The sequence below is a fragment of the Fimicolochytrium jonesii genome (genome assembly GCF_025526975.1).
Source record: "Fimicolochytrium jonesii strain JEL569 chromosome Unknown EV422scaffold_9, whole genome shotgun sequence".
NCBI lineage: Eukaryota > Fungi > Chytridiomycota > Chytridiomycetes > Spizellomycetales > Powellomycetaceae > Fimicolochytrium > Fimicolochytrium jonesii.
Window position 1 is genome coordinate 426855 of NW_026515676.1, and position 16866 is coordinate 443720.

The 16866-nt window shown below is 54.2% G+C and overlaps 5 protein-coding genes across 5 annotated transcripts; 3 read left to right on the plus strand and 2 right to left on the minus strand.

The window, feature by feature from the left end:
* Positions 1-5193: 5193 nt before the first annotated feature.
* Positions 5194-5646, plus strand: EV422DRAFT_505880 (uncharacterized protein; the record flags this gene model as incomplete). Its single annotated transcript, XM_053068520.1, has 1 exon — positions 5194-5646. The coding sequence occupies one exon, from the start codon at positions 5194-5196 to the stop codon at positions 5644-5646; it is 453 nt and encodes a 150-aa protein (XP_052926274.1).
* A 529-nt stretch (positions 5647-6175) lies between these two features.
* On the minus strand, positions 6176-7067 carry EV422DRAFT_431597 (uncharacterized protein). The gene is made up of 3 exons (XM_053067176.1): positions 6975-7067; positions 6327-6904; positions 6176-6259 (listed from the first exon to the last, which is right to left on the minus strand). The coding sequence occupies exons 2-3, from the start codon at positions 6887-6889 to the stop codon at positions 6256-6258; spliced, it is 567 nt and encodes a 188-aa protein (XP_052926275.1). The 5' UTR covers positions 6890-6904; positions 6975-7067; the 3' UTR covers positions 6176-6255.
* Positions 7068-8292: 1225 nt separating this feature from the next.
* EV422DRAFT_432222 (uncharacterized protein) lies at positions 8293-9523 on the plus strand. Its single transcript, XM_053067179.1, has 4 exons — positions 8293-8542; positions 8605-9071; positions 9132-9387; positions 9484-9523. The coding sequence occupies exons 1-3, from the start codon at positions 8437-8439 to the stop codon at positions 9273-9275; spliced, it is 717 nt and encodes a 238-aa protein (XP_052926276.1). The 5' UTR covers positions 8293-8436; the 3' UTR covers positions 9276-9387; positions 9484-9523.
* EV422DRAFT_526978 (mitochondrial thiamine pyrophosphate carrier 1) lies at positions 9403-11153 on the minus strand. Its single transcript, XM_053070181.1, has 3 exons — positions 10061-11153; positions 9904-9986; positions 9403-9826 (listed from the first exon to the last, which is right to left on the minus strand). The coding sequence occupies exons 1-3, from the start codon at positions 10949-10951 to the stop codon at positions 9577-9579; spliced, it is 1224 nt and encodes a 407-aa protein (XP_052926277.1). The 5' UTR covers positions 10952-11153; the 3' UTR covers positions 9403-9576.
* Positions 11154-14299: 3146 nt separating this feature from the next.
* Positions 14300-16697, plus strand: EV422DRAFT_566869 (uncharacterized protein; the record flags this gene model as incomplete). The annotated part of the gene is made up of 4 exons (XM_053072483.1): positions 14300-14935; positions 15007-15171; positions 15238-16574; positions 16649-16697. The coding sequence occupies 4 exons, from the start codon at positions 14300-14302 to the stop codon at positions 16695-16697; spliced, it is 2187 nt and encodes a 728-aa protein (XP_052926278.1).
* Between the last annotated feature and the right edge of the window lie 169 nt (positions 16698-16866).

The following is a 16866-nucleotide window of genomic DNA, read 5'->3' on the forward strand; positions in this document are numbered from 1 at the left end:
ATGGTTGGCACGAGCTTTGGCTGCAGGATTAAGGGATTCGGTTGTGGTGGCGGAAGCCAGACTGAATCGAGGATGGAACCCATAGTTGGCGTAGAAGGGGGTTGTCTGGGTGGCGGAGTGGATGGTGTTATTGTAAGAGAACTCAGCAGAAGACAAGAGTTCCTTCCAGTTATCTTCTTGATAGTTGCAAAAGCAGCGAAGGTATTGCTCAAGAATCTGATTGGTCCGCTCGGTTTGTCCATCGCTCTGGGGATGGAACGCCGATGAGAGGTTGACCTTGGTTCCCAGGAGAGCGAAGAGACGTTTCCAGAAGTGGGAGTTGAACTGTGGGCCACGGTCAGATACAATATCGTCGGGGAGTCCATGGAGCCGGATGACATGGTGCCAGATCAGATCTGCAGTTGACTCAGCGGTGGCAGTTTTCCTGCACGGTACAAAGTGCGCCATCTTGGTGAACCGGCAGATGACAACGAGCACAGAATCAACCCCATCACTGGCGGGTAGATCCGTGATGAAGTCCATGGAAATTGACCCCCAGGGGCGGTCAGGGACCTGCAGGGGTTGGAGGAGACCGTAGGGCTTGTGTCTGCTGGTCTTGGCTTGAGCACATACGTCGCAGGACCTGATGTAGGACTTGACAAAACGCCACTGGCTAGGCCACCAGTAGTTGCGTGAGATGAGCTCCAGGGTCTTTGACATGCCGTAGTGTCCTGCCAAACGCGTGTCATGCATGTCCCGGCAGATCTCAGCACGGAGCTTGTTGGTGGGGACGTAGACAAGGTTGTCGTACAGCAGAACCCCATTTTCCTCGGAGAATCGCTTTATCCGTTCTTGGTCTTCTTGAGATTGCTGGGCAATGGGGGCCCTAAGCTGTCGCCGGATGGTTTGCGCAAACACATCGGATGCCAGGGCAGCTTTGATTTGGTCAAGGAGCGAGGAGTCCAGTGGGGTCAGATGTGGCGGCCAGGCGGAGATGGTCAGGGGTGAGGATCGTGGTTTCCTGGGAGCGGAATGCTTCTTCCCCCTCCCTTGGCTCGTATTCAGAGCGACGAGAGAGGGCGTCAGCTTGGTGTTGCTGGGTACCAGGGCGGTATGTGATGACAAAGTCGAAATCAGCAAAGAAGATTGACCAGCGGGATTGGCGGCGGTTGAGGGTACGGGTAGTCATGAAGTACTGGAGGTTCTTGTGGTCACAGTAAACGATGACCTTGTGGCGGGCACCAATGAGGTGGTGTCGCCATTGAGCAAATGAGTCTTGGATAGCCAGGAGTTCCTTGTTGTAGATCTCATAGTTGATTTCCTCAGGAGTAAATTTGCGGGAGTGAAAGGCCACGGGGTGGAGTTGATCTGTGTCATCGGGTTGAAGGAGGACGGCGCCAAGGGCAAAGTCGGAGGCATCGGATTCGACAATGAAGGGCTTGTCAGGGTCGGGGTGAGTCAGGATAGGTGCGGAGGTGAAGGCTTTCTTGAGGGTTTCAAAAGCTAGGTGTGCAGCGTGGGTCCATTTGAATGGCAAGTCTTTGTGAGTGAGCGTGGTCAGGGGTGCAACGATCGCAGAGTACCCTTTGATGAATCGCCGGTAGAAGTTGGCAAAACCCAGGAAGCGCTGGATGCCTTTGACATTCGTCGGGGGTTCCCATTCGGTAATGGCAGCCGTCTTCTTTGGGTCCATGGAAATGCCTTGCTGGGAGATGATAAACCCCAGGAACTCAACAGAGTCACGGTTGAATTCGCATTTTTCCGGTTTCGCATACAGCCCGTGCTGGCGGAGTCGTGAGAGCACCTCTCGGACGTGGTTGGGGTGGTCTTCTGGGTTTTTTGAGAAGATCAGAATGTCGTCAAGGTAGACCACAACAAAAACGTCGAGAATGTCACGGAATATGTCGTTCATGAGGTGTTGGAATACTCCAGGGGCATTGGTGAGCCCAAACGGCATGACATTATACTCGAATAGGCCGTAGCGACATCGGAACGCTGTCTTCCATTCATCCCCTGGCCGGATCCGAAGAAGGTTGTAGGCTCCCCGGAGGTCAATCTTGGTGAGCCGGCGTGCCCCTCGAAGACAATCCATGATGCTGTTAATCAAGGGCAAGGGATAGCGATTCTTGATGGTGATATTGTTGAGTCCACGATAGTCGACGCACAGACGGAGGGAACCGTCCTTTTTCTTGACAAAGAGGACTGGGGCACCGGCGGGAGACTTGGAGTGCTTGATGAACCCCTTAGCTAGGTTCTCTTCAAGGTAGTCACAGAGTGCCTGCATTTCAGGCTCGCTGAGACTATAGATCGGGCCGAACGGTGGCTGTTTGCCCTCTTCTAAGTCGATGGGACAGTCGTAGGGTCGGTGCTCTGGGAGGGTATCCGCGTTCTTCTTGGCAAAGACGTCCGCAAAATCTTGGTATTCTTCAGGAATGATGGCCTTCGGATCTTTTGGAGGAGTGGTCGCCAGGGCTTGGGAATCTGACTTGGTCGGATTGGCGTAGGCAATGAATGCCTGGTCATGCCTTGCCGCCACACGGAAAGCTGGGGCGCTGATAAACGATACGTGGATCGGTGTGGGTGCTGGGTCCAGTGTGTTGGGTGTCTGGGCTAGGGAGACTGAAATCTCGTCTTGATGGATACGGATCAGAGGCTCAGGGGTTTTTGAGGGCTTCGGGCTAGGTTCTGTTGGCAGGGCATCCCAGGAGGCGTATTGTCCAAAACCGCAATGGCAGCGGACGCAAAGAGTGCGAGTCTTCCAGTGTAGCTCCACATCATGGAGCTCAAACCAGGGAATCCCCAGGATGATTGGCGCATGCGGGGAACATGTCACATGGAATACCACCTCCTCAAAATGGTCGTTGACCCACATGCCCAAAGGTTGGGTGTGATGGGTAATGGAGCCCGCATGGCTGGGACGTCCGTCAACCAGTTCAAGCGCAATGGGGTCCTCCTTCTTGACAAGTGGGATGCGGTGCTTGCGGGCATAACTTTCGTTGATGAAGCACGACATCGCACCGGTGTCGAGTAGTGCTGAAAGCTGAACTGGAGCTCGCTGGGCCGATATCTGCAGGGTAACAGGGTACTCGAATGGTGAGGATGGGCCCAAAGTCCGCATGGGTGAGGGTATCTCAGATAGGAGATTGACATTGTTGGTGGTCAGGAGAAGGGTGTTGCTGGAGATGCCAGGATCGGAGCAAGGTTTTGTGGCTTCTCCCTTGGCAGTACTTGCGTGGTGAGAAGGCCCAGGACAGGTGTTGCCCAGCTGCTCGGCCTTTACTGCAGCTGGACTTGGGCAAAATCCTGGATGGGTGCAGGTTCCTTAACCGCAACATTCGCCGTGCGTGGTTTGTTCGGGCAGAGTTTGGCTATGTGGCCGGGTTTACCACAATAGAGGCAAAGTTTGTTTGTGATGCGGTGTTGGCGCTCTAGCGGTGTGAGGGGTCCTCGCGGACGAGCAGCGTCAATGATCATAGGGTCGTCTGGGCGGTTGTCGGGGCTCATGAGGGTGGGGCTAGTGGTAACTGGCACATATGGCTGTCGGTTCCTGCTTCGCTCTAGACGGCGCTCAAACAATCGGTTGTCACATTGGATGGCCTGTTCCATCACGGTGTTGATTGAGGCGGTAGGGGGCATCGTGAGCATTAAGTCCTTGACGTCTTCTTTGAGGCCGCGACGGAAGGTGGCAATCAATGCCTGGTCATTCCACGACACATCGCATTGCAGCTGTCGGAATTCAGCTACATACTCTGTTGCTGCACGGGTTTGTCGAAGGTTCTGGAGCTTGTTTTCGGATGTGCGGATCCTGTCGCTGTCTCCAAAGACTGCTTGCATTTGCTGGATGAAATCATCCAGGTTCGTAAGGGAATGATGGTCTTGTTCGACAAGGGGCGCCAGCCAGGCCTGGGCGGTGCCAGTGAGGTAGGTGCCAATAGTTCGTATCTTGGTCTGATCGGTGGGGTAGCGCCTGGGTTGGAGGGCGAACATGAGCCGGATCTGGTTGAGGAACCCACGGAACTTGCTTCGGGTGCCATCAAATTTGTCTGGGAGACTGATTTTGGGTTCAGGGGCAGTGGTCTGGGTTTGCGCTAGTTCGGCTTGTAGGGTGGTATTCTGTGCTCGAAGTTCGTCAATCGCATTGCACATGGCTTGCCAGGCTTCGGCCGTGAGGGGAAGGGCGTCGGACATGGTGATTTGGCGTGGAGGTACAGCGGCTGGGGGTTGTTGAGCAGATCAAACTGTTATGAATGGGCGGAGCCGATGGAAATAGAGGCGACTTGTGGTGCAGGTTGTTGACAGGTAATGGTTTTCAGACCGAAACAAGAACTAGAACAAGACTAGGAAGAACCGGTGTTGATCTGCTGGGGGATCAGGAAGTGGGGAGCTCAGGGGAGGCGGCTATTTATGTTTTTCTGGGAAGGCTGGGGAAGCGTGGGGAAGCAGAAGGGTATGGAATGAGAGGGAAGCCAAGAGAAGCGCCAAGGGTGGGGAAGCATAGAAACAGAAGACTGGGGATGGGGTGGCTACGCTGAGGCTGTGGGCGGGTACGTGGGGAAGTATGGAGAAGGGTTTGTAAGCGCCGAGTGTTGGGAGGTGTGGCTACGTGCGGCTGCGTGGAGAAATGAAGGCAGTAGCAGGTGTGGGGTAGCGCGGCTGCGTGCGGCTGCGAGGTTTGGCAGATGTCAGGTTTTGACAGGGAATTGACATTGACTGACTGTTGGGATGCTGTCATGAGGTAAGCGCATGGTATGGACGCGTCGTCCATAACAGCTCCCGCTTGCGTTCATCGGTGAATTCCCCCATGCGACGTTGGCTCAAACCCAGGATATGAATGGCTAGGATCAGCGTGTCGATCCGAACAGATGACTGGATTCGAGATTTGCGCAGCGGGATAGCGGAAAACAGCCGCATTCCACGGCGCTCATGGAGGCGTGAGAGCTCACAATAGGCACCTGTGATGAGGCGAGGCAGGTGCGGACCATGATTAGCCGAAAGAGGAAGCCGTGGGGTGGGGGGAGGGGAGGAGGGGGGGGGGGGGTTCGCTTCCTGTCGGTCAACATGCCGAGCCTGCTGCTGCCCCGGTCGCCTAGCGAGGACCCGCGCACTTCGCTGACGGAGAAGGAACGGACGGAGAAGGCGGATAACACCTGCGTCGTCACTTTGGCCAGACCCCTCACACCGGCCCGCTGTCGACTCCCACCACAGCACACCATCATGCCCACTATGAACCCATCCCTGCTCACTTTGGGTCTGACCCTCCTCCCCCTTATCGCCGGGCAACCCCTCCCCACCCCCGTCGCTCCCGCCCCCGTCGGACCGATTATCCCTCCTCCGGTCGTTGTGCAGCTGCCGCCGGCTGCTAGTCCGGTTGTAAACCCGGGGATTCCGCCCGTTGTTACTCCGGGGGCGACCGCGGCTCCCGGAGTGGTGGCACCCGCGCCGAGTCCGATTGGGCCAGGGGGTTGTAAAACGATATCGCCGACTTCGTTGTGTAAAGTCCCAGTGCTGCTGTATGCCCACCGCTGTATGCCCGCTGCCGCGCGATGTGGGCTTGAGCGTCTATGTTCGGCACGCGGCGAACACGTCGTCGGCGATGGCAACAGCGCATCACAAACCACGTTGGCCGGGGTCCCGGCGCGCAGCCATTCGGCCAGGTCGGCGTACTAAGCGAGGCGCTTGCTTGCGTCGCTGCGCAGCCACGCACGGGCCAGAGGAAGGGGAGGGGGGGTTGATAAATATACAGGATGCAACTCACCTAAATATGGCATTGCGTCCACCGCAAGGCTGTACGCAAGGGGCTCATCCTGGGGAGGAAACAGAGCCCACAGCTCTTTGAGGATTGTCCGCTCAAGTCGTGTGAGGCTGCCAAACTCCTCTTCCGTCGGAAACTCTTCAAACGTCGCAAATTTTGTAAATGGACGGACCCGCTGATAATACTGTCTCCGCTGCGCTTGGTTGGCTCTGGCTCTACGGAGATGCAGAACGACTTGCTTCAAACCAATCCTTTCGTTAACGTAGCGCAGAAACATTTGCATAAAATGCTCTTGTACGTTAACTTTGAGGTTGGTGAAGATGCTCTGAGCCGTGTACGCTGCGGTCTGTTGGCAATACCGCATGCGTATGGGGGCGAATCCGTGAACATCGCAGTACTCTTGAACCCGTGGACGCAACTCTTGCGCGATGATCGGACTGCCATTGTAGCCTGGGTTGTTTAGCAGCTCAAATATCACACTGATGTGCTTGTCGGTGATGTCCGGGAAATCGTGTAGAGGATGATCAGCTGTGGTGGGCGGACGTAGTAGTCAGGACATTGTTATGGGAAATATTATGGGAAACATACAGTGTACCTCAAAAACTCACCAAGATAGTACTTGAGAAAGAAGGTGGTGTGGCGCGCAAGGACGTGAACATTGCCGATGAATGTTGTCAGGCGCTCCCTTTGAATTTGATTTTGATTATGGATTCGGTGAAGCGAAACCTTGGTGCATGCATGTGTCTGCCGGGGTCGTTGAGCGGGTGGTGGTGGCGGGGGTTCATACACCAGGGATCCACCCGGTGTGCTGGGAAAACGGAAAGGGATGGGCGCGAGGAGGTTCAGTGGGCGCTGCAGACCCCTGTCCGCGGGTGAAAGCCCTCGCTGCGGCTGCTGCTGCTGCCCGTCTTCATCGCCGGAGCTCTCGCCGGAACTCTCGCTAACCATGTCTGCAATTGCTTGGGGCAAGTGGCGTTGGACAGACGGTGGGAATTCGAATCGCGGGGGTGGTTGCAATGGTGTCTGCACAGCGGTTGGCAGACGTATGGGCAACCGCGGGGTAACCGGAGCAACCTTTCTCCTCTTCCGCCGTGGAGTGGTAGCTCCGGTAAAGATGCCACACCACAGGTGCCCCTGGAGCGCCTGGTGTGATGGCATGATGGCCGTGCTGTGCTGTGCTGTGCAGGCAAGTGGTGAGATCAAGGGGACCGAGCAAGGGGACCGAGCAACACATCCTGCTTACCTGCGATGTGTTGAAGTCTTTTAGAGATTGGTTGGGGGTTTGCCTTGATGTGCGAGGCTGTAAGGCTGTAAGGCCGAGGGTGAAGGCTGTAAGGTGAAGCCTTACAGGCTGTAAGGTGATGGCGATGGCGGTGGCGATGGCGGTGGCACAGTGGTAGTTGGCGTCCTCTTGTTCGCGCGTCGCCTGCGCCGGATTCCAGGAGAGCGTTTTCGCACTTCCCGGCGTATTTCACAATTCGCTGCATATGGAGATTGCAAGAGCAGGAACGGAAGATACCTCAGTCAAACGGCCCGAAGCCTGCTGGACAGGAGTAAGCTGAGCTGCTATGGGATCGCGGATTCATATGCGTGCGGTGACCGCGGCACTGAAGTCGATTGCTTTGCCGAGACCTCGCCTAAGCAGCACAAGAAAAGCGCTCGACGATTTAGAAACCTTTCGAGCCTTGAAGCCATCCAAACAGAACAAGATTCTCCAAGCGCGCTTGGTGGAGCTCCGGAATCACGAGAGTATTGCCCAGAGAACCGACGAGTGGCACGCGGCACGTCGCACCCGGATCACAGTAAGTAGTCGCATTGCCACCTTCGTTGGAAAGGAATGTAAGGCGCACAACGTTTGGCAGAGGACGTATGGAGTCCCCCAGCTCAATTTTTGAACCGCTCTGTACCGCTCTAGGCCTCCGAAGTCCCATCGTTTCTCTATCGGAGCGAACGCGTCGTCGATGGCTACTACGATGACTTCCAGATACCCCCAGACCACCGCTTCTATGACGAAAACATGCACATCTCGCCTTTCAACGGTCCCGAAATCGTTTTAGATCGCAAAGTGTCTGAGGAGCGGCGGAAAAGCAACCGCGCCCAGGCTTGGGGCATCGGTTTCGAGCCTCTTGCTTCTTTGATCTATGAGAAGCTTTCGAAACGGAAGCTTGAGAGCTTCGGCCTGCTCCTGCACGACGCGTATCCATGGCTAGGCGCGTCGGTGGATGGAGTGGAGACAAAGAATGGCTTGGTAGTGGAGATCAAGTGTCCATCAAGGATGGTTAGCGAGTTCCCTGAACTAGAACCGCCAGAGTTGCATTATTGGGTGCAGGTCCAGATTCAATTGGAGGTATTGGGGTTACCGGAAGGCTCTCTTTTCACGGTAAGCACCAGATGTTCGAACCATGCCCTTTCTTGAAATTTCGCCTGATCTCTTTGCGTCTGTTAGTGCTACTTTATGAAGTATAACGATGAAGAAGACTTTCTAACAGATCCCATTGAACGGATACGGGGGTGTATGCTGGTTCCGGTATCCGATCGGAAAAAAGCGAGGCTGCCAACCATATACCCCCCAGCGCCGTTGATGATTCTTGATCCCGAGGCGTCAGAAGCGGAGAGGATTGCCCTGATTGAATGGGCAAATAAGGAGATCCGTGACGGAAGCCTGCCGCCCGCTGAAACCTCATCCACAGAAGAATCGGTTGAGGATGAGGTGGAGGAGGCCGCGGAATCACAGCTCATCCCCACCTACAAAACGCTGTATTGGGGATTACACACACACACGACGAAACCCATTCGGAGAAACAAAACATGGTTCGAGTCGATACTGCCCGATCTCGTGCAAACTCACGACGACCTAACGGGAAGGATTGCAGATTGGGACATGGAGACTTCGGAGAGGGAGAGTGTGGCGGGAGCGAAACCGGCGAAGAGGAAAACGGCAAAGAAGCGGATAAAGAAGAAGGCTGGGATAGAAGACGACGCTGGAGATCAGGCAGTTGGTGATACCATCAGCGACGAAGGCGGTTCCGGGGAAACGGTGGGGAAAGCAGCTCAGAAGGCGTCTCGGAAGAAAAAAATAAGCAAGAAGAGCGATCTTGAAGAAACCGCTGGAGGAGAGAATGCTGCAGATGTTGGTGATACCATCAGCGACGACGGCGGGTCCGGGGAGACGGTGAAGAGGCCTGCTAAGAGGGGCCCTAGGAAGAAAACTATAAGCAAGACGGGCGATCTCGAAGAGATTGCCGCAGAACATGTCATCAGCGACGGTCGGCTGGCTGAAACGTCGGAGCAGCGGTCACAGGAGCCTTCTAAGAAGCGAACAATAAGCCAAAGGATCGGAGTCACCGATACCGCTAGAGAAGACATATTCAGTTTTCTCGTTCCCGCTGCCAAGTCGGAGGAATCGATACAAAAGCCCAAGAAGGAAAAGATCGACAAGAGCGACCAAGAAGAGACCGCTGCAGTAGAAGATATTTTCCCCTCTATGACCAACGGCGCCAAACCGGTGGAGTTATCCAAGAAAGCTGCTAAGGCGAGCGGGTAAAGGTCCCTGTCGACTAGAATCCTAGAGCGCAACTCCATGCGCAGATCGAAGATATGGGACGTCCACTGCACGGATAGATGTATGTTGCGGCGTATCTACCCTCCCCAGCATGGTTAGAGTCCCCGATTTAATGTATTCTATTGTCGATATTTCTAATCCTCAGGTCCCAAAAATACATATTGATCCCGCTGCTGCTATATATGTCTAGCGTAAGCTACTCAAAGTAGAAGAAGACTCTTCTCTGGGCTACTATCATGTCCTCCAATCGACCACCCAAAACCAGTAATCCGCGCCGTCTCGATCACACCAGATCCGTCAAACCCCGTTCGTTCTGCCTCGCGCACGCCCGCTCACACGCCCCCACAACCATGAACGTCACGGCAGCCGATGGCCCAGCCTTCAGCACCGCGGGAACGATCCCTTTGTACAGCGCGCGCACGCCTTCGCTTCGAGCGATGGCGAGACCGCACCGGATGAAGGACCGGGGGTATGCTGGTACGCTGCCGACCACGTAGGAGGTCCGCGTTGGGCCTTGGATTTGGAGGCGTTTCCTACGATGACAGACGGTTTAATGAATTGATTTGACCCAAGGTTGGACATGGTAGGGCATGGGGTCCATCTTTATTACCTCACTACGTCGAAAGGCATGACCGCGGATTTCCCAATCATACCCGCCAAACCACCTGTCAAGAAACTTTCCAGCCCTGTCCCCTATAAAAGTGCGAAAAGTTGAGCAAAAGCGCAAGCGAGTGCCAAATCAAAAATCAAGGAGCGCTTCAACGCACCTTTAGCCTCGTTCCATCGACAGCATCATTCAATATCCTGTAAGACGCAAACACAATCCCCATCTGGGGCATCATCTGCATCACACTCGGCCACACGCCCCGATAGAACCCCCGTATCCCCTCCGTCCTCGCTATCTGTCCCACCGCCTGCATCAACCCGGTATACGGTCCACCCTCGGCGCCCTGGACCGCAAACCGCGTCCTCAACAGATCAAACGGGTATGTCGACACCGTCGCGGCGCATCCCGCCAACGCACCCGCGACCATCTCCGCAGGTAAATGCTGTAGCAGGCTAGATAATTGCGCGGGGAGACCTGAATCGTGTCGTTGTTGGGCGGATTTCGCTTTGTGTTCGTTGATGAAAGTGACGGCTCGGTTGTAGGTGTAGAACTGGACTGCTCCGTATGTAAGGTAGAGGTACTCTGCCGAGAGATTGCCCTTCCAGAGGCCACGGTAGCCTTCTTCCCGGACGATTCGGCTGAAGGACTGCACGACTCCGCGGTACTTTTTCGGAGCTTCAGTTGTAGTAGTTGCTTGTGTTGTTGTTGAGGACATTGGCGCGGAGGCCGCTGCCGTCGCTGTTGATGGAGCTCCACCTGCATGTATGGACTCAACAATAGCAGTCCGTGCCGAAGGGATGTGCGATAGTGTGTTCTTCGCTATTTCTTTCAAAGGCGTCAGAGCGCCAGTCTGCAGCTGGAAACGAATTTTTATGACATCCAGCGGCGCAATGACGAAGCGGGAGACGACGCCGGCCGTTGCACCACATAGAGCGTTCTGCCATGGCGGTATTTTCACTTTCGCTTGTTTGGGCTGTGAGGGCTTTTCGGTCAATGCTGCAGCGGCGTTTGTCGTCGTGAGGGACGCTGGACCGTCATGGACGCTGGCCATGGCTATCGAACTCGTGGAGAATTTTTGCGTTATGCACTTTGGCGAGTTTGAGTGCGGAGGAGAATATGCTACGCCTCGCCCACAGAATCGTTCCGAAGGTCAAAAATGTCACAGGGGGCGGTCTTTTATCTCCGTCTGCAATCTACTCTACCTCTGGGAAGGCAAATTGGGGTGAATTCTGAGAGCGCTGGGCGTGCGTCAACAAACGCGATATCGATGGAACAACACCTGGAAAGTGCCTTCACAAAGACTCTTGACCGGGTTGGCCGTCACAGCGTCAACCTCAACTTCAGGTTGGCCCCTCTCTCAACACACCCTCCACCTTGGATCCTTGGACACCATGGCAACTGCCTGTCTCAACGGACGCGACACCTGGAACTACCAGCTAGAAGCAGGTAGGGCTCACTGAGTGGTGAAACAACGCACCGCACCCAGTTCGAACTTCGAAGAGCAGATCACGGCAAGTCCTATCGGGAGGAACGGAGGACCGCGCGACAATGACTCTCTCAGTTGGGCGAACTGCGCCTGCTGCTTTGTGAAACTTGATGCACAAGGTAAGCCGACTGTTTGGACTAAGGCAAGAATATGTTAGAGATGAAATGAACATGGATCCCTCATTCGAGCTACCTGTGCGTTGGTCACCGCCGCGGTGGGAGCTTTGCATCTGTGTGAAGATGGTTGACCCGGTAGTTGACGGTTTCCCTGATGGTCGCCTCCGTAGAGCATCTTCAGTAGATCTCTCGGTTGCCTCTTCACTTGGGTTTTGGACACAACGCATCTTCCGAGCAATGAATACCGGAACTTCACCGAGCGAAAGGCAGCAGAGAGTAACAAGTGCGAGCTGGAAGGTGCCTGATGCACTGATGCACTGCACGTCGTCTGGCTAATCATCGCATCAGCCTGCTTTCACCGTCAGGCGAGGAAATTACCTGGACCGTGGAGCCAAATAAATCGCAAAGACTGAGTGGACAAGAGAATGTGCGCATGGTCTGTTGGATGCACAGAAGATGGACAGAAGATGAGGTCAACCTTCTAAGTGAGAGCGTTTAAGGTCAAGCTGTTTAACACAGTTCGAAACCCATTCTTTCAGTGATTGCCGAACAGACATCGGGAAGAGTTTAGCGAACGCTATGTCACGGTCTGATTCCTTACGCGAAGGATATCACTCCTGCTCGCATTCTTCTATAATCTGTACTAGCAACGGCCAACTTCTACACCTGGCGTCTACGCCTTCCCTGTTGCTCATGCATCGATCCCAGCATGGACCGGATGGTGGATTGCCGTAGCTCGTCCGGCAATGGGGAAATGCGTGCGGCGTGTGTCGAAGAAAACCCCTTCACAACCGGTTACGCCGTATACGCCGTCTACAATCTGGGCGCAAATGTGCATGCGGCCCATCATGCCTGAACTGCCCGCTCCTTACCGAGTACAGGGGAGAGCCTCACTGGACTTTTGCGGTCGCAAAGGAGGTCTCGGAAACGGACACGGCTCCCGAGAAATCTGGTTTCAAGCACGCCGACATCACCTTCCGATATGGAAACGGGTAGCTGTAGAGAAACGGCAGCTCTTTTATGGGGGCAATGAATGGATTACGGAACGGATAAGAGTGAAAGAGAGGAGGGAACGCGTAGCCCTGGATGACCTCAATAGGAGGTCATTCGCTGTAGGACTGACGTAGGAGCAATGGAGGACGCATCTCTAGAAGCGACTTTCCATCGGGCTTCGACATGGTGAGAACCACGGTATCCCCACTCGGAGTGAGAGCCCCCAGACGTCATTCACGTGATACGTAGTTTGAAGAAAAAGGCAAATATCCAAGTACGGAGCGCTTGCAGCAGTCCACCGGGTCAGACTTCATGTATGGGAATTCGACCCTTCAGAACCTTTTCTGCTCATCAGCCTCGTCATTTCCGGATATGGCCGAGTTACTGATTAGTACGTGAGGGTATGGAAGTCCGCGGACCGAGGTAAAAGTGTCAAGCCCTGCTACTATCTAGATCTAGCATGACGCCAACTCGTCGGAGAGGCAACCGGAGTTTGCGAGAATTGAGCGTCTCCCACCGGCCGAGGAGAACGCGCGCATCACGCACGGCGATCGTCCTTCCAAAGCCCCGTTTCCTCACGTCACCAACTTGCGTTTTCCTCCTGTCCCCCTACTGCCTTTTCCCTGCCCGTCCCCTTTTTGGAAAACCCCCCAGGTAAAAAGGATGGGCACCCCTTTCCCCACGCTCTCCTCCTTCTGCAACTTCGAATTCACAGACACTCCATATTACTGTACAACGCATAGTCCTACAGTACCCCGCAGTGGTGTCGCACGCTTAGGAGGAGCTGAAGAGGGAGGCGAACGGTGCGCGACAATTTTGCAACCGAGAGGCTGTCCAAAAAGAGGGCATTTCCGAAATGGATGTCCACCTATTGGCTGGAAGGGCCCACAAACGCTCAGTCTTACTTCCTGGGCCTATGTTGGGTGACGGGAAGGCTCCCGATGCTCGAGACCTCCTGGCACGCACATACGCTGTCATTAGCCACCGCGCTCGTCGGTTGACGATACTCTCTCGACATGGAAGCCCAGACCGCCTAGTGGTTGCTTATCAGGAGTTGGTCATTGACTGCCACTCGTTCTTGGCGACAGTAGCTCGAAAACACTTGCAGGCCACTCTCGCTCCGGGTTCGACAGGCAGTTTTGGTGCTGCACCTGGTTACCCCGATATTTCGCACTTCCCTGGTGCAAAACAGCTTGCTCTTCTTCAAGCGATTAACGCCCTCAAGGATGCGCTGAATACACTCTCGCGAAGTATACGATATACTGCCAGCTCCGGATCGAATGTGGATATGGGACATGGTGACGCAGGAAAGCCAGATGGGCCGGACCCGTTAGAAGGCGACGTGCGTCGTGTCTTGGAAGCTACTAGACGTTTGGTTGAAATCGTGAGCAAGTTTCGGACGCATCACGAACCGGATGCAGGAAGCGTATCCCGTAAAGCAACAATCAGCAAACGGCCGTCATTTGCGTCTCTGGTGGGACAGTTTGGCACGAAGAACATCAACAGATCACTGTCAGATCCTACCACATCCACCAGCAGTCGGAGCAATGGGATCCAAAAAGGCAGGCGACCGTCTGGGAGTCGTATATCGCTACCGCTTGCTGTCGAGTCACATACTACGAAAAAGCGCACAGGCACTCTTGCGAGTGAATGCGATTGCGGAGGAAGAGATATACGTCGCGTTATACCCGTGCTTTCCGAGTTAGGAATCGTTGTCGGAAGCTCTCTGCAGGAAGTGCGAATATTAAAGAAGAACCTTCTGCATAGTTGCGACATCCCGACAACATCGAGGGCAATCGAAGACATGAGCATAACCGAAGCATGTTACGAGCAGGCACTCAACCGATTGCTTCCGTTGATCTCGTCTCTGGCTTCCGATGGGGATCATGGGCACGCAACGGCCGCTGATCTCGAGCGCCTACAGCAAGACCTGGTGGAAAAGGACGCAAAGCTAAATGCCCTAACGAAAGAGTGTGAGAACACTCAGCGAATGAACGCCGCACTCCTCGAGGAAAACGCCATGCTTAAGGCTGACATAGAAGCTCTCAATCGAAGAACCAGTAACTTGGAGCTATGCCAGACGCCCCGGTCCGAGGACACCATACGACTTTCCGAATTTCCCTTGTTGAGTCCTGCCACGGAGATTGACGGAGGGGACTCATACCTGGGTACAAGCGGCATACCATCAGTAGCGGTGTCTTCGCCTGTACTCAACTACGCCGAGATCACCATGCAGAATGTCTCGCGCGAGCCTGACACTACCGCACAGCGAATCCATAGTGGGGTCATACAAGCCGAGGCCTTGTTAAACACGGTGAAACAAAGGCGGCTGGCCGCACGATCTTCTATGAGCTCTGTCAAGTCAACTGCCATCAAGTCATCAAGGAGTCTCCCTGAGATCACAGGCTACACATCCTTGTGGTATGATTTCAACCGCGCGGTGAGTTGCAGTCGAGTTGTCGTCGTACGCCTGGCTGCCACCATCTAATATGTCATTCGCTTGTCCGTCAGTTTGACGCTGATCCAAAGACGACAGCATGTCTCAAAATTCAGCGGCTTTGGCGAGGTTACGTTGCTCGTAAGAAGCTCAAGAACATCAAGCATCGGTTGATGATCGTCAATGAGGTGTTGGACACGGAGGCTTCATACGTCCGAGGGCTGCTCGTTCTGCACAAGGTATGAGGCGTTCGCAGCGACTGTAATCACTGAAAGATCGTTCGGAAATCTGATGTGACCTCTTAGGAATATATGCTTCCCTTGCAAGAAGAAAAAGACGAGAAGTCGCATTCAATAACACCGACTGATTTCGACAACATGTTTGGGCATCTTAGCGAAATCATGCAGTTCAGTCAAAGGCTTCTCGACTCCATGGTGGACAGGGTGGCCTACTGGCATCACGAACAATGCTTTGGTGACATTTTCATCGATGCCGCCGAGTCCATGAAAATCTATGCTCACTACATCAACAATTACGATCTCGCCATGGAAACCCTACAACGCCTGCTCGACAACTTTACCTTTGCCAAACGACTGCAGAGTCTCGAGAAAGCAGCAAGCCGATCGCACGATCTGAAGGATCTTCTGATAACGCCAGTGCAGCGACCACCGCGATATCTACTGCTGTTGCAGGAATTGCTGAAGAGAACGCCAGAGAAGCATCCTGACTATGAAAACTTGGTTTCTGCTGTGAAGCGGATAAAGCGAACTGTCCACACGATCAACGAGCGGAAGAAGAGACACGAGTCCATGCGGAAACTGCATGAAGCGGTGCGCGGCAGCCCTATACATCTCGTGGCTACAAATCGATACATGGTGTTCTCGGGACCCGTTTTGGAACTTAACGAAAGATCAACTGGTGTCAACGACCTCAAATACCACCGCCACTTACTGCTATTCAACGACCTGCTTCTATGCGCCTCACCAACCTCCAATATTACCGAAACGAATTCAGCTAACCCAGAAGCGACACAATATGACTTCAAATGGGCACTGCCTCTTGCAGACATTGTGACCGTAATTGAACGAGACTCCAACTGCTTCCAAGTTGCATGGAAGGCCGGAGCTTCTTCAGGAATCAGAATACTATATACCCGCAACCAAGAAGAGCACACGGACTGGGTCAAACATTTCGCCCACGCTCGCAAAAACCAGATCAGACTCTCACGTCAATCAACATTGGAAGGAGCCGGCCTTATCCTCCCGCCAACCCACCTAGTCGTCAAAACCGCCACACGCCGTAAAAGCTTGCAAACGATCAACCAAACGATAGAGCGTCTAGAATCCGAAATCCAAGAAGAGGCCAAAGTCATCGAGGGCTTCCAACTCCTCGAAAACCTAAACTCGACGAAACCGGAATCCGCAACCAAATCTGCCAAATCTGTTCCGGGGCCAATCAAAGCGCTCGCTACTCCGTTCGCACCTGTCATCAAATCTCATAATCGGCCGATGTTGAGCTGGGATCGGGAGAATTGGATTGGGTTACTTCCTGGTGTCAAGAAACTTTCGAGGACTTTGTCGTTGAGGGGCCAGAGGGATGAGTCGGAGAAGAAGCTGGGGGTTTTGAAGCGTGAAGTCTCTCGGTAAGTTGTGTGGGTCATTGTTTCGGAAAAGTACACCCGGATCACTCTCTCATTATTTTTGTTTTCCAACATAGGCATCAGCTCCTCAGACAGCAACTCCAAACCCCGCCTCCCTTGGGATGAATCGCGCACCTGGACTTCGGACAAGTTGCTGGACTTCCCTACAACATGGCCCTTGACTTGTCCCTGTCAAACAGTGTCCTCCCACCGGAGACGCCTGGAACCTAGCCTTAAGTGTAGACCACTTTCTGAGGATATTTCCTGCTTATACATGGCGTCTCCCTCCCTCCCT